Below are 17,254 nucleotides of genomic sequence, written 5' to 3' on the forward strand. Positions count from 1 at the left end.
ATGCTGGCTTGCGTGCCTGTGCATGTCTTTGCCCATTTCTGTGTATTTTGCCATATAGTATACCGGTATGTGTGCGTAAACATGTGGAAATTACAGCTCTCTCTCTGAAGTAAAAATCACAGTGGTTACTATGTGGATCCCCCCCCCCATTCCTCCCTCCCCTCCTCCACACAACAACATGATTGAAGATGGATGTCACACAAGGAGAAGGGCCAACGGGTCCACAGCTTCCTGTGACTTTCCTCTGCTCATCAGAGCTCTGATCTGCCTCAGAGATACAACAACAGCACGAATTCAGCAACCATTCCTCTCCTCTTCCCTTGTTAGCTATAGTGCTGAATCTGACCCCAGCTTCTGAGTTTGAATGTCTGAATTTTAAAAGGCATTCATTATTCGTATCTCTGTAGCTTACGCCATCCATGCACCACACATTTCATCATTTGAAATATGCTGCCTGTGTGCTAAAGTGCTAATGCATGGAGAACGTTTATTTTCTCCCCGCTGACTGTGTCTACAGCAGTGGCGACCCCGTCTTTCGTGGCAGGTTTTTGAGCCCCATCTGTTCAGCTAAAAATATATATACAGTATCAGTCAAAAAGTTTGGACACACCTACTCATTCCAGGGTTTTTCTTTATTTTGAATATTTTCTACATTGTAGAATAATAGTGAAGACATCACAACTATGAAATAACACATATAGTAACCAAAAAAGTGTTAAACAAATCAAAATATATTTTAGATTTTTGATTCTTCAAAGTAGCCACCCTTTGCCTTGATGACAGCGTTGCAAACTCTTGGTTATTCTCTCAACCAGCTTCTCGAGGAATGCTTTTCCAAACGTCTTGAAGGAGTTCACTCTGCTCACTCTGCGGTTCAACTCATCCCAAACCATCTCATTTCGGATGTGGTCGTGTGATTGTGGAGGCCAGGTCATCTGATCACTCCATCACTCTCCTTCTTGGTCAAATAGCCCATACACAGCCTGGAGGTATGTTTTGGGTCATTGTCCTGTTGAATAACAAGGGATAGTCCCACTAAGAGCAAACCAGATGAGATGGCATATTGCTGCAGAATGCTGTGGTAGCCAATCTGGTTAAGTGTGTCTTGAATTCTAAATAAATCACAGACAGCGTCACCAGTAAAGCACCCCCACACCATGCTTCATGGTGGGAACCACACATGCGGAGATCATCCGTTCACCTACTCTGCATCTCAAATTTGGACTCATCAGACCAAAGGACAGATTTCCACCAGTCTAATGTCCATTGCTTGTGTTTCTTGGCCTTAGCAAGTCTCTTCTTATTATTGGTGTCCTTTACTAGTGGTTTCTTTGCAGCAATTCAACCATGAAGGCCTGATTCACGCAGTCTTCTCTGAACAGTTGATGTTGAGATGTGTCTGTTATTTGAACTCTTGAAAGCATTTATTTGGACTGCAATTTCTGAGGCTGGTAACTCTAATGAACTAGTCTTCTGCAGCAGAGGTAACTCTGGGTCTTCCTTTCCTGTGTCGGTCCTCATGAGAGACAGTTTCATCATAGCGCTTCATGATTTTTGCGACTGCACTTGAAGAAAGTTCTTGAACTTTTCCGCATTGACTGACCTAGGGGCTATCTTCTATATACCCCCTCTATCTTGTCACAACACAACTGATTGGCTCAAACGCATTAAGAAGTAAAGAAATTCCACCAATTAACTTTTAACAAGGCACACATGTTAAAATGCATTCCAGGTGACCACCTCATGAAGCTGTATTCGAGAATACCAAGAGTGTGCAGAGCTGTCATCAAGGCAAAGGGTGGCTACTTTGAATAATCTCAAATATTAAATATATTTAGATTTCTTTAACACTTTTTTTGGTTACTATATGATTCCATATGTGTTATTTCAAAGTTGTGATGTCTTCAATATTATTCTACAATGTAAAAAAATAAAGAAAAACCCTTGAATGAGTAGGTGTCCAAACTTTTGACTGGTCCTGTATATGTCATGCCTGCTCCCGCTCCCCCTCTCTGGCGCTCATTATGCACACCTGTCACCATCGTTTCGCGCATCAACGCTTCATTGGACTCACCTGGACTCCTTCACGTTTTTGATTGCCTCCCCTATATCTGTCTATTCCTCAGTTTCATACCTGTGTCAGCATTAATGTTGTTTTGTTTCTCCTGTTCTGTTTCATGTACGTTATTTATTAAATGTTCACTCCCTGTACATGCTTCTCGTCTCCCAGTGTCTGTCCTCACAGTATATATATATATTTGTTTTTTTGTGGCTGTTTTGCATGTTATTCTGGCATTAATAGATGTCACATATACGTTTGCAAACAATGTAAAAAAAAAAATAAATTAAATCATAGAGTTAATAAAGCCGCATACAAACATGTTCTCTTTTATGCTTTCTTGAGTAAGGCAGCTCCAAAATGCAGGTGTTTCAGCCTAGCTCAGTGCTTTCTGTGGTGGTGGGGCAGCCAGCGGTAAATGCAGAGCATGGGGGTTGGTAATGTTCTCTAGTTGGACTGCCTCTTATCCACTCATTGTTCCCTTATGCCATAGCTTGAACAGCTCAACAGTCAGTAAGAAACCACATTTGTTATGCAAGTCAGCCATATCAGCTATGTTTTCTAAAAAGGCAGTAAATGAGACTGAATGAACTGTTTTGTTGCCAGACAAGGCTCAGCTCATAGCCAGGTGTAGTGGTGGTAAGGATTCACTCCATGGTGCTGAAAAGAAAGCTCTGCTGTTAGGGCAGCATTATGTAGGCCCTAACAGTTTGTCAGCACCGTTTGTCACAGTTATAATGGAACAAATGTATTGTTTAGTGTTGTGTTGTGTAGTGGCTTTGCTGGCATGCATCTAAAAAAAAAAGAGTTTGCCCCACCACAATTTACATACAAACTTTGCCACTAGTCTACAGCACTATAAAGTGAGCAGTGGGCAGCTGACTTGCCCCAGCTTGCCGTATAGACAGCGTCTATCTGTCTAAAACTGGTCGGGTCAGGTCGCACCCGTCCATTGCCCTAATTATGCACACAAACTCAAATCCCCAGTTCTAATCTTTCTCCTGTTTGAAGCTGCCGCACTTCCAGGCCTTAGTGTTATTACCTTAGTCACAGATGATGAGTTGGAGGGGTCACCGAGGGCCACTGGACTGACCTGAAATAGCCCGGGTGTTAAGGAGATCCAGTAGCCTAGCTCTGATCCTCTTACACTCTCTGCCGAAACAGTTTCCCGCTTGACCAGGGTGGAGAGGGTCACACATCATCCACCCTGTTTTAAAAGCATGTCTGCCCTTGATGACAGAAAAACTGTGACAGCACTTGTCACAGACAGTCCCTCTACTGCAAGTTACATGCAACCAGAACCCCTGGCTCATATGCTTCCTATTACTGTTTGTGATCGGTGAGAGATGCCAGCTTCCACACAAGATTAACTGTGTTGTAGAAGCTTGGGAAATAGGAAAAACACAACCTGAAAAACTGGGGCGCAGTTTAGATAACACAACTGACGAGATATCCTTAAACCTTGTGTTTGGTTGGTGAATTACTTGCAGTTCTCTCTTGTTTTCATTCTCAAAAGACTGTGACTCTACTCTATATCACCAGGTTGGCATTGATACATGAAGTCATTAACATGGTAAGTAGACCTGAAATACAATAAATAAATAACCGTCTAGATCTGTGCACTATAGACACTATATCAGCCAACTCCAGGCTTGTCATTGGTGAACATTACCCCACTTCTTGACAGTCCCATTTTACGTCTTTCTTCAACATCTTCTTCATCTGCTTATATTGTTGTCTATTTGATTCCAGACGAAGTGCCATTCTGTCCCGAAGCGATATTCTGTTTTTCAAAGTCATAGTCATTTGGGCTTAAAATGCGGTGTCGTCGAAGCCTTTTAACATTACAGGGTGACAGAGGTTTGCCAAAGACACATGAATAGAATCCGATTTCTCCTTCAAAGCATATTGTCAGTTAAAACCTGAGCCAATGTTTTGAAGGAAGCCTAGACGGAGGACATTTCTCACATCATTTCATCTGGTGGATTGAAGCGTGCATGTGTTCCTTCACTGGGCCAAGCTTGTCACTGCCGACACAGTACAGGGATGGATTAAACCTACTTAACCTACACACAAATGTCAAAACATTGCTACCTTTATCACCCCTCATGAAAGTAGGCATGATGAACATACCATTAATTATATACAATACTCTAGATTATATCACTTTTTGAAAATCACGTGGTACCTTGATGAAGAGTGCCTGGACTGTAGCTTGGTTTTGAAGAGTAATTTCTTTCTTCCCATAAGTCATCCGTGCTATGTTGCCTTTCTCCCTATTCCTCACGTCTCACAAACTTTGGCCAAACCTGTTATGTTAGCCCAGTTTGTCTCATGATGCTGCCTCTTACCCGTCTACATTCTGGCATCAGATGGGTTCGAGTTTGAGCAGTTTCCTGCCAGGTATGACTGGCAATGAGGCAGGTTATCATCATCATCACTCCCATCTCATGCCAAGAGCGCTCTTTGTATAGATACAGTCTATGTGCATACTGTAGCTGTACATTCCACTGAGACCCTACAGAGAATACCTCTTTTTCCGATAAGTCTGTAATTGTTTGCCTAAAAGCCCAGCAGCTTTAACGGTAGGATCCCCTGGATGTTTTGTGAGACGAATTCCAATAATGAGAATTCAACCCTGAATATTCTGGCAGAACGTAAACTCTCGTAAAAAAAAGTATTGTTTTCTTCACAGTGGTGCACTGGAATTGCCCGAGGCCCAGGGCCTTGCTAACGAGTTGGGTTTTCATTAGGATTCATTACTGTGCAAATATGACCCACCACATAATGAGCAGGTTCTCACCCAGCAGATGTGCAAATCATTTCCTCATATTGTCTGTTGGATAACATGGAACTTCCTTTTCTGTTTTGCACGGCCATAGTAGGTGTAAGGGCTGTATTAGGGTTCAGTAGCTTGACTGACATGTTGACTTAAACGAAGATGTGTTTATCATGATGAGATGACATGGTAATAATGGCCTGTCGGTTCTTGGTTTTAGTCCAAACCCTTCACGGGTCAAGAAAACCCTCACAGTTCGTCTGCTTGTTTAAGAGTTACTGAATAAATTAAACCAGAGGCATCTTCAGCTTTGAACCTTAATAGTTCTTTTCAGAGCGTTCTTCTGATGTGAAGTTGACGCTATTCGGGGTGTTTTGAAATGGCTGCTCTTAGTTTGTGAAGGAATAAAGTACTGACAGTGTACTTTGGATCACAATCTGTGTTTTGAGTATCTACTCTTGGTCTTGTGTGTATGCTACAGTGTTTGTCTGCAGACTTACTGGATTTTCTTTTGTACAGAGGAAAAAAATAGAGACACCTGCTGGGAATTGGCCCCTGAAAAGAAAAACAAGCTAGACGAAGGCAGGATACTGTGCAACTCCCCCTCAACTCTTTTATGCCCTAAAACTCAAACATGTCATGTTCGATCAATGTACACAGTTGGGGTTATTTTTGTAGATGTAGAACGTTTTTCAAATCACGAGAGATGTAATACAGCACAAGAAAAATAGAATTCAGAGGGAAAAGAAAGTCTTGTCAATGTGACTGATGTGATGCATACAATTTCCCAATTCCTTTTGCAGGAAGAATTCTCGGTCTGAAAAAGGATCCTCTGTGTGCATGAAGCATGAACTCTTTGTAAACAAAAGCACAAACTCTTTGTATAAAATGTCTGATCCCCAACAATGAGGTTAGTACAGTACAGTATGTACATTGAGGGAGTTGCTGTGTAGACCAATGTGTTCCAGCTCTTTAAGTAACATAGCAGGCACAATGGGAACAATATTTTATGTTCAGTGTTTGTATTCTTTTATTTTTTTTAAATAAATGTTTCCCCACTTTCGTGGTTTCCAATTGGTAGTTACAGTCTTGCCTATTCGCTGCAACTCCTGTACTTACTCGGGAGAGGTGAAGGTCGAGAGCCGTGCGTCCTCCAAAAACACAACCCAGCCAAGCTGCTTCTTGACACAATGCCAGCTTAACCAGCCGCCGGAAGGAAACACAGTGTCGGAGGAAACGCCGTACACGTGGTGACCGTGTCAGCGTGCATTACGCCCGGCCCGCCGCAGGAGTCACTAGTGTGCGATGGGACAAGAACATCCCTACAGGCCAAACCCTCCCCTTATCCGGAAGACGCTGGGCCAATTGTCCACCGCCCCATGGGTCTCCTGTGGATCTCCCGGGCCGGCTGCAACAGAGCCTGGACTCGAACCAGGATCTCTAGTTGCTCAGCTAGTGCTGTGATGCAATGCCTTAGACCTCAGCACCACTCGGAGGGCTGTGTTTGTATTTTTAAAGATAATTCACACAGTTTTCCACACTGTTTAGCACACCCCACAAAAAAAACATTTAATAATTGACCTTTTCTGTCATACATGACTGAACAAAACACTTTGTCTCTAGATACAGGCATGCAGCTTCTTCAGAGCTATATTTAGAGTTAGGCCAACTTTTAGAATTTTGAATATTGTTCTAATTCTAGACATTCAGTTACATAGCATTATACCATGGCATTGTTGGACACTCATGAAGGGCATTCTAGATTGTGCATTATTTCCCCATAACAGTGTATTTGCACGGTAGAATTCAAAGGCTATAGTTCATTCTTACCAGTTTGAGCTGCTTTTGAAAGCAGAAGAAGAATTGAAAACGTTATTGGCATTGTTGAATTCAATGTTCTTAATAGCAAGCTAGGACTGATGGTTTGGTTAGCTAAACTGGCAAGTGTGTTTGTTTGGTTACCAAGGCAGTAGCCCCTCGTTGATGATCTGTTTCTTGTTTCAATTTTCCCCATGTAATATTAATGGGGAGCTAACATGGCTGCCATAATTATGTTGTTGTGACATGTAAATGCATCATAATGCAGAAACCTCAATGTCCTAACTCTCTAAATAGAGTATATGGCTCTGGGCTTCTTTATGTAGATGTTTCCAAGATTACAACGACTGGCCCTCCCATCAGATTGTTAGATAGCACTCTGGTTAGATTTCATTGAGATGTCTTTGGGAGACTTGGGTGTGGACGTGCTCAAATTGGCCTACACTACAGTAGCAACAAAATGGGTGTCTTGTTGTCACAGTGTCCTTGGGAAATAGTGAGCCGAAACCACACATGCTCTAATCAGCTACATGGCCTCATTGGCCTTCATGGATTCATGAATGATTACATGTTGATTGGGCTCATTAACATTTGAACTAAGTGGCTACATCACTTGACGAAAATATAAATTCTCATCTGCCACAATTATTGGGCCAGCATCATTGATCCCGTGCCATTACGTTTTGACTTCCTTTCCACAAATCAAATGCCAAATCCTATTCCCATTGTGGACCCACAAGCTTGTTTTAGCATACTACATGATAAGAATTGTAACCCAAACCCATATTGTGTGATTGCTCTGTACTGTACACAGTAGGTCTAACTGATTGTGTGTGTTGTTTTTCAGGGTGTGGGCTATGGGGTGGAGGTCTGAGGCAATGCCTGGTTCTGGCCCCCCTGGGTCAAAAACACCCAGCAGCCCTGAGATGATGAGTGGCCCTCCGCCCTGGCACTCCTCTAAGTGATGAAGACCCCTGCTATCCTCCTCCTCATCCTGTCTGTCCTGTGCAGAACTGTGGTAGGCACATTTAACTTTGTTTCTGCTCATTACGGCAGTAGTGATTGTACTTATAACATTACTTTGCACCTTCACAATCCCATCCGTAGAAGTGTGTCGTGTCATTAGACGCTTCCGTCGTTAGTTTGTTTGATTGTCCTCAGGAGCCGTTATGAAATGTAAGTCATGTGAAGATGATTCACCGTTCTGAATCACTGCAGATAATAATAATGATGGTCTGTGTGCTTTATAGAACACAATCAGAGTGCTGGGAAGCTGATCTTAACAGTAGTGTCAGTGTGATGTGCTTTGCATCCTCAATCAATGCAGCTGGTTTAGTGAATGTATATGTCAGCTTTTATGGAGAACTTAAGTTACAACACTACACTAAGCCAAGGCATTAGTGCTTTATATCCAGTCAGGTTTTTAAACCCAGTGAGGTATTGTAGGGCTTACCCAGAATAACCCACTGGGGTTGACCCCTGACCCTCAATCTTGTGATTTATGACCGGCAGCTTGTGTCAACGAAGACGGTGAAGCACACGGTAGAGGAATGGAACAGATACAGGAACGAGTGCCTGCTGAGAATGAGCACGGACCCCACACCCCCAGGTAAGACTCAAAAACAGACGCCTGTCCTAATCAGACAAACCACATTACGGGTTTATAAATCAGATAGAATAACATCTAAAACGTTATCGTCTAGAGTAGACAGTAGAAATATGCAGGTGGCTTCACAATTATAATGGCTTCATCACCCCTTAACTAATCAGTCTCTATCCTGTTTAGCTTCAGACTAAAAATGAAGGATTCAGGGTCTGCTGTCTGCCTGCTTACTTACGGCTTACTTATATCTTCTCTTCTCCCCCCAGGCTTGTTCTGCGGCCGTATGTTTGACATGTACGCCTGCTGGCCGGAGGGTGTCCCCAACACCACGGTTAAAGTGCCCTGCCCGTGGTACCTCCCCTGGTACAACCAAGGTACTGGTGTGGCATTGGTTAGTGCTTTATGGTTCGGTAGGATAAATGAGATTTTGTTTCATCCGACTTCCAGCTAAGAGGTTAATGCTAACACTGTTTCTGTCTAAAGCCGTACAGAATCAGGCCCCCAGTGTCTGGTCTGGAGCGTGAAATCATAAGCTCTGCTGGTCGGCTGCTGCGTAGCAACCTAGCGGCGCCAAAAGCCCTGGGGCCGTATTTATAACCCTGCCCATTTCTGAAATAATATTGATTTTGATTAACTTGGCGCATGACATACTGTACACAGTATTACAAGCATACGCATGTTTCCCATTATAAATCAGCCTTGTCTTAAAACTGTGGACGCTTGACTGAGCATTAAAACTTTGCCTGGAAAACACTTCATTCCCCTTTTATGATGACAATAATGCCATTTAATTGCAGGATTATTTGGAACTATTGTCAATAGACCACGTAATGCAAAAGACTAATTGTTGTTCAAAAGTTCATCAATAGATGATTGGGTTTTTGGATTTCCTGCCTTGGTATAGACTCTAAGATGAAATAGGCAATGATGTCACGCTCCTATCGACACAGCAATACTGTAACCTACTCATACTGTCAAATATTTGACATAAGCTACCGGTCTATTTACTGTGTTGGCAGAATGTTTTCATCTTTAGCAGTAATTTATGCTGTGTCTGGAACAGGACTGTGCCCGTTTCTGAACGAGAAAAAAATGGCAAATTGTCGGGGACCTGTCAGCGGAACATTTGAATTCAACAATGTTTTATGATGGACTGCCCACGCACTCTGAAACATTGTGGGGCTACAACAACAACAAATGACAGTGCTCACAGTTCTATTTCTTGTGTGTTTTTGTTCTATTTGGCTTTTTATTCAATTATTATAGCACTACTGACTTTCATTACTGCATTGTTTTGAAAGAGCAAGCAAGAAAGGCATTTAGCGGTACGAGTCGTGGCCAAAAGTTTTGAGATTGACACAAATATTCATTTCCACAAAGTTTTCCACTTCAGTGTCTTTAGATATTTTGTTGTCAGATGTTACTATGGAATACTGAAGTATAATTACAAGCATTTACATAAGTGTCAAAGGCTTTTATTGACAATTACATGAAGTTGATGCAAAGAGTCAATATTTGCAGTGTTGACCCTTCTTTTTCAAGACCTCTGCAATCCGCCCTGGCATGCTGTCAATTAACTTCTGGGCCACATCCTGACTGATGGCAGCCCATTCTTGCATATTCAATGCTTGGAGTTTGTCAGAATTTGTGGGTTTTTGTTTATCACTTTAGCCTTATGGCAAGGTGCTCCATCATGCTGGAAAAGGCAGTGTTCATCACCAAACTGTTCCTGGATGGTTGGGAGAAGTTGCTCTTGGTGGATGTGTTGGTACCATTCTTTATTCATGGCTGTGTTCTTAGGCAAAATTGTGAATGAGCCCACTCCCTTGGCTGAGAAGCAACCCCACACATGAATGGTCTCAGGATGCTTTACTGTTGGCATAACACAGGACTGATGGTAGCGCTCACCTTGTCTTCTCCGGACAAGCTTTTTTCCAGATGCCCCAAACAATCGGAAAGGGTATTCATCAAAGAAAATGACTTCACCCCAGTCCTCAGCAGTCCAATCCCTGTACCTTTTGCAGAATATCAGCCTGTCCCTGATGTTTTTCCTGGAGAGAAATGGCTTCTTTGCTGCCCTTCTTGACACCAGGCCATTCTCAAAGTCTTCGCCTCACTGTGCGTGCAGATGCACTCACACCTGCCTGCTGCCATTCCTGAGCAAGCTCTGTACTGGTGGTGCCCCGATCCCGCAGCTGAATCAACTTTAGGAGATGGTCCTGGCGCTTGTTGGACTGTCTTGGGCGCCCTGAAGCCTTCTTCACAACAATTGAACCACTCTCCTTGAAGTTCTTGATGATCCGATAAATGGTTGATTTAGGTGCAATCTTACTGGCAGCAATATCTTTGCCTGTGAAGCCCTTTTTGTGCAAAGCAATGATGACGGCACCTGTTTCCTTGCAGGTAACCATGGTTGACCGAGAAAGAACAATGATTTCAAGCACCACCCTCCTTTTGAAGCTTCCTGTCTGTTATTCGAACTCAATCAGCATGACAGAGTGGTCTCCAGCCTTGTCCTCGTTAACACTCACACCTGTGTTAACGAGAGAATCACTGACATGATGTCAGCTGGTCCTTTTGTGGCAGGGCTGAAATGCAGTGGATTCAGTTCATTTGCATGGCAAAGAGGGACTTTGCAATGAATTGCAATTCATCTGATCTCCAGGAGACAGAACGCGTCTCCTTCCTGAGCGGTATAATGGCAGCGCGGTCCCTAACACATTCTCATGTCAAGTAGAATCTGAATAAATGCCCACTTTCGTGTGAAATCTGGTGCACACTCATTTTCGGCTATATTTTGTACATATGCACGGTTTATAGATGAGGCCCCTGGTCTGCCCCCCCCAAAAAAAATGCGGTCATTTTGTGCTCTAAAATGTGTTTATTATGATCAAGTTATATCCCCACTGTCAATTATTTTAAATTCCACTACAAATCGCGATATTTAATTCAATCGTGATCCATTCTGACTGCTACATTTTGTCATCACACAGGACGACGTGCGGATACAGACCAATAATGGGGGGACACAGACCAATAATGGGCGGACACAGACCAATAATGGGCGGACACAGACCAATAATGGGCGGACACAGACCAATAATGGGCGGACACAGACCAACAATGGGTGGACACAGACCAATAATGGGCGGACACAGACCAATAATGGGCGGGCACAGACCAATAATGGGCAGACACAGACCAATAATGGGCAGACACAGACCAATAATGGGTGGACACAGACCAACAATGGGTGGACACAGACCAATAATGGGCGGACACAGACCAATAATGGGCGGCACAGACCAATAATGGGCGGCACAGACCAATAATGGTCATGCAGGATGAATACCACTACATCGACCACGGTCCTTTGCTAGTTATGCTAGTTACAGATACTTTCACCATGATGCTTAGCAATTTTGGGGTGCCATTCAGTCCCATTCAGCAATATGGCGAGCTTCAAATTCAAATAGTTCCGGCTTCATGCGCCATTGGGAGTTTTCTATAGGAATACGTGGATGACTTCAGCGCTATCACCATCTACTAGTTTTAATGTCAATGTACAGAATTCCATTTGTCTCATCTGTTTGACTTCTTCATCTCTCCCTCTGCATGTCTATGCAGTTCGTAATGGGTATGTGTTGCGGGAGTGTGGGCCTGATGGCCAGTGGGCCGTTAACAACACCAGCAGTACATGGAGGGACCACTCCCAGTGCAACGCAGACAACAACCAGCAGGTGGCACAGGTAATACCCATCATGCACCATTCCTGAAATAGACCCTCTTGTCAGAGCGCATAAAACACATGGCTAAGAGGAGAACAAGATACTTTCAAAGGGTTAATGCTTTTAATTACTATATGTCATTTTTTAGAAAACTTTGAGAGGTTAACTAATTCATGGCCAAATAGCCATTCAAAAAGCAATGAGTAATAGAGTAGGTATTCCAATGGCATACCACCTGTAGGGGACATAGAAATGCAATTACCAGAATGGCCATTCCTTTACGATAATGCCCGAATGCTCTGATTGCTTATGGATGTTGAGGTGGGCTAGCAGCAGTTGCTGTCCGCTCATGTTGACTTCCAATCATCCCTATCAGCATGCTCAACTCAAGTCATCCTTACCCTCTCTTAATTTCACATCTAGTGCTGCACTCCATTACGAGCTCAGTAATGAATGGTCCATTTACTACATCAATAGAAAAGATGTCATTACTTTCGTCAGTGTAATGAATACTCAGGAGGAAAAAGGTGTAGATTCACGCGCAGGGCGCAGCAGGTTTTTCGCAGAAGGCAGGAATCATGGTCATACACAGGTAGGCAAACAGGCAGGTGAATCAAAACTAGGACTGAAGGCTATAACTGGTTCTCACAAACGAGCTAGGAAAAGACTTAGTAGAGTCAAAATGAACAATACCTCACAAAGGCACAAACAGAATGTACTGAACTAAATAAGGAGCTGATGAGACCAGGTGAGTAACTAACACAGATGAAATCAATGAACGAAAATGAAAGACAGGGCTACGTTCAAGAACACAAGGAAACAGAACACAAGGTTGACTAAAGAAATTAAATACAGAACCTTACAGTCAGTACTACATACTGGATTATAGATCTGCTAGGGCTTCAGAGTGTGATGGTGAGCTCTGAGAGACACACAGTCCTCTCTTTATGAAGAGGGAGACAGCCGTCACCTAGGGGTTATGTTTTTGCTGGCAACCAATGATGCAACGCTGCTTTGCCTCATTGGACCCACAGCTGAAATGTACTCCAGTCTGCAGCCAGACTCCCTGATGATAAGAAAAATAGGTTGGTAAACGCTGATCGCTGTTCGCAGTGAATTAAATAACGCTCCCTATATTTCCAATGCATTTTCCCCCACTATTGGTGTGTAAATGTGCATTTTTAATAGGAGTTTATTATAGTGTACTGAGCATCATTAAAGTGTTTTTGAACATTTTCCAAGGCATAATAGGCAACAAGACAAGAGGACTTTTTGCGGTCAGTGCATCTGCTTCGTCTGTATCCGTGTCCCTGTTTGCACTCTACCAAAAGGACAGGACATTAGTACAACACAGCACATCAACAATAGAGTCAGAGAGTTATAGGTGAAAACAGGGTCATGTTGTTCCCTCGTCTACTTGGGATTTGAGTGCAGGTCTTTGTTTGTCCACAGGAGAACCAGATGGTGATCTTGGCCTACTTCCGGGTGATGTACACTGTGGGCTACTCTCTGTCCCTGGCCAGCCTTTCCCTGGCCCTCATCATACTGCTCATCTTCAGGTAAATACTGGCTCTGACCACAGTCATAAACAGTATACAGTCCATATTTATATGTCAGGATTTGACTCTGACTGTGGGACTGTTTGTTTGGACTAAGGCAATGGCTTCACTTCTAGTCATCTAATGTGAATTAGGTAAATGTAAATCATACAGATCTTAATTTGAGCCAGTTTGCTACAGCAGGAAAATAATCCTGCAGCAAGAGGAAATGTGAATTATGTGGATTATAATTAATGGATATTTCTTGTTATGGCAAGTTCTGAAATTTTAAAGTGGAAATTACAAACTTTAGAAGCCTTTTTAAACTTTGAATACAACCCTACTGTGCATGAATATTCTCATCAACAAAAGAGTGATCAAATTAAAATCCTACACTTGACACATGACATATAATGTACATGATGCGGGAAAGAACAGTAATCTCATTGTCAAGCGTTGTACCCTAGGAAACTAAGGTGCACCAGGAACTATATCCACACCAATCTGTTTGCGTCCTTCATCCTGCGAGCCATATCCATCCTCACCAGAGATGCTGTCCTCACCAGGGACACCCCAGAGTTCAGAGACAACAGAGACGTGTCCAACGTCCTCAGTGATAAGGTCGGAACCAAAGGCTGTACACACTAACGCACGTTACAGAAACACACACTCGAGCGTACTGTTTAAAGACACAATTCGTCTCTCATACATTAGACAGCCATCCTTGATCTCCGCCTCTGACATTTGACCCCTGACCTTTGCCCCCAGGCCCTGTCTGGCTGCCGTGTGGCCCAGGTGCTGATGCAGTACTGTGTGGGGGCTAACTACTACTGGCTGCTGGTGGAGGGCCTGTACCTTCACAACCTGCTGGTGCTCATGGTCTTCTCAGAGAACAGCTACTTCTGTGGATACCTCTTCATCGGCTGGGGTAGATATACACACACACACACGCATGATAAATAATGTAAATGCTGTTTCCTGACAGTAATGTATGGTTTATGACACTGTGTGTAGGATCCCCAGTGTTATTTGTGGTCCCCTGGATTATAGTGCGGTACCTGTATGAGAATACACGGTGAGTCACTCTCATTTCCATTCAATCTTATTTCCTCATCATCTGTTACTAAAAACAGAATTCCGACTGAGAGATTGTGACATATCTCCTCCCAGGTGCTGGGAGATCAATGAGAACATGGCGTACTGGTGGATCATCCGCACACCCATCCTCCTGGCCATTCTGGTGAGTGTGTGTAACGTGTGTGTGTGTCGACTGTGCTGTGTGCCCTAAAGCAATGGTGGTCCAGGGGTTACTCATTCGTCAACCCACCTCTCCTCTCCTCTTCCCCCTGCAGTCTTGTCTCTTTGAAGTTAGCAGACCATGACAAGCCTGGGGAAATTGTGCGAATGTGAAAGCTGAGTGGGCATGTTTTGGTTCCGGAATGCACTGTACATTAAAATGAATGGATGACTCATCAACCCAGAAGACGAAATGAATGTCACTTGGTTTCTTTTCTTTTCTTAGTAAAACTTAACATGTTCATTGAAGCTTGATCTAAAGAGTGTTTAATTAGTGTCTCTCAGGGAAACTCTGAGAGGAGGAAAATATCATTTTTTTTCTATGGTATTTTGCATCAGAAGCAACATGCCAGAAGAGATGAGGACTCTCCTGTCACAGATGATTTGTAATTTGTCCCACAACTCTCACATTTCCCCTAAGGTCTAAATGCCTAACATCTTTTGACATAGTTAGTAATGTTAGACATAGACTGTGTTTTCTATCTCTCTTTTACTTTTTTCATTGTATTGATGTGTATATTTTTATAATTGCAAGGCTCATCTGTAAAATAGCATGACAGCCTGTCAAAATAAAGGTTAAGTAAATAGGAGTAATTCGCACGTAATACGACGTGCAGTTGCGCTCTGTCACCTGGACTTTGCAGTTAATACCCCTAACATGTTGCAGTCTGACTTTGGAACTCAAACTTATTGTGGAATTCTCACATATTCACCCTGCTTCAACAGTCATATAATACTGAAATGCCAGAGAACAGAACAGACCTATTTGGAAACACATCCTTTTTTCTCTCTCTGACATTTAATAAAGCTAATACTTGGTGGTTTGATGTTGATTGTGTTTTATTTATCTTTTTTATTTTTTTTATTCCAGGTCAACTTTTTCATATTTATTCGGATAATACAGATCCTTGTCTCCAAATTGAAGGCAAACCAAATGAGGTACACTGATTATAAATTCAGGTAAGAAAGATACAGCACCTTCTAATCCATGAATGACATGAAAGCAGATCAAAATGAAAACACAAAACAAACACTGTATTGTATCTTATAAAAACTGATGAAGCCAACTCATTGCTCACACGTGTTTTATGTGTTTCTTTGTCACGTAACTTTGTCTATGTCATACCTTGTTAAACACTGTCGTATTCACGGAACATTACCGTACCTTGGGCAGCGCCGTTGTCACCTATCCTCCAGCCTAAACACACGAGGACTCTAGTCTTGTGCGAGTCAGCAGACATTAGGATGACATGACACTATCCACACAATTGTTTTTGTTGCTCCAAACTCCGTTGACATCCATTACCTCAATAATCCATCACTAAGTTAACTTGCCCTTTTAAAGTATGCAGCGTAAAGGGAGCTGTGGAATCATTTGATGTTTCTGTGGGGTTCAACGGGGGCCTTCCCGTCCTTTGATTGTGAGCCGTGGTCCTTGGAGACGGTGTATATACTTTTTTTTTTTTAGGAAACCAGCCACATCCAAGAGACCAGTTGCATGCATAATCCTCTGAACTAAGCCTGGCCTCGAGGTACGCCGGACAACACGAGTCTGATTGGAATCTAAGGTGCAGCTGATGCACTGATTCTGAGCCACCAAAAGAGTCATGGGAAGAGAATTGCCTTTCTGATTTCCCAAGATGCTTTGAAAACGTTACTTAACATTCCTGCTCTTGAGTCCAGGTGTGGAAGTTGAGGCTTTCTTTGTTTGGCGTTTTATGTGTTTGTGTGAAAAGTGAACCATCCATTGATGCCATTGATGAAAGTGATTCACCATATAGGACCAAACAGACCTCGCTAATAGTTGCCCTTGCTCGGCTCTGTAAAGGATGCTCTGTGTGTGCAGGTTGGCAAAGTCCACTCTGACCCTCATCCCTCTCCTCGGCATCCATGAGGTTGTCTTTGCCGTGATTTCAGAGGAACAGACCGAGGGCGTCCTCCGAAATATCAACCTCTTCTTTGAACTTTTCTTCAACTCTTTCCAGGTAATATGATGAGATACAAAAGTTATTTGTCTATATGGGGGTGTGTTTGGGTATGCATGCTGTGTGAGTGAGTGTGCATGTGTCCCGTGCCCGCATGCACTCTTGCTTGTTACTCCATGAACTTTCTCTCTGCGGTGCTTCTGTTAGGTACTGTATGTGTTAGATGGGGGAAGATTGATTACCTCTCTCTTCTGCTGATGCCTCTCACTCTCTCATCCCACAGGGTCTACTGGTTGCCATCCTGTACTGCTTCGTCAATAAAGAGGTGAGTAAGGAAGTGAAGTGTGCTCTCAACAAAGCCCAGGGCAAAATGAGTGCACTTGAACAGCCGTAGCACCTGAGTTTACGACACGTTCGTCTCTGTTTGTTCCTATGAGAAGCCAGCGCTTTCTGTGACCTGCTGGGTATGTCACCCTGTCACTGTGGGTTAGCTGTCACACAGAGAAGC

At 43.1% G+C, this 17,254-nt stretch overlaps 1 protein-coding gene across 2 annotated transcripts in view; it reads left to right on the plus strand.

Annotated features, from left to right (window-relative positions):
• Positions 1-17,254, plus strand: part of LOC135546150 (glucagon receptor-like) — a 34,529-nt gene that overhangs the window by 13,859 nt on the left and 3,416 nt on the right. For both annotated transcript variants that reach the window (XM_064974338.1, XM_064974339.1), the window contains exons 2-13: positions 7,504-7,674; positions 8,169-8,265; positions 8,526-8,633; positions 11,887-12,008; positions 13,440-13,546; positions 13,993-14,146; positions 14,294-14,453; positions 14,540-14,600; positions 14,696-14,765; positions 15,693-15,781; positions 16,668-16,806; positions 17,030-17,071. In XM_064974338.1, the coding sequence (XP_064830410.1) occupies positions 7,621-7,674; positions 8,169-8,265; positions 8,526-8,633; positions 11,887-12,008; positions 13,440-13,546; positions 13,993-14,146; positions 14,294-14,453; positions 14,540-14,600; positions 14,696-14,765; positions 15,693-15,781; positions 16,668-16,806; positions 17,030-17,071 (1,203 nt within the window). In that variant the 5' untranslated portion in view covers positions 7,504-7,620. The remainder of the gene's footprint in view (positions 1-7,503; positions 7,675-8,168; positions 8,266-8,525; positions 8,634-11,886; positions 12,009-13,439; positions 13,547-13,992; positions 14,147-14,293; positions 14,454-14,539; positions 14,601-14,695; positions 14,766-15,692; positions 15,782-16,667; positions 16,807-17,029; positions 17,072-17,254) is intronic.

Source organism: Oncorhynchus masou, chromosome 9 (genome assembly GCF_036934945.1).
Source record: "Oncorhynchus masou masou isolate Uvic2021 chromosome 9, UVic_Omas_1.1, whole genome shotgun sequence".
Classification (NCBI taxonomy): Eukaryota; Metazoa; Chordata; class Actinopteri; order Salmoniformes; family Salmonidae; genus Oncorhynchus; species Oncorhynchus masou.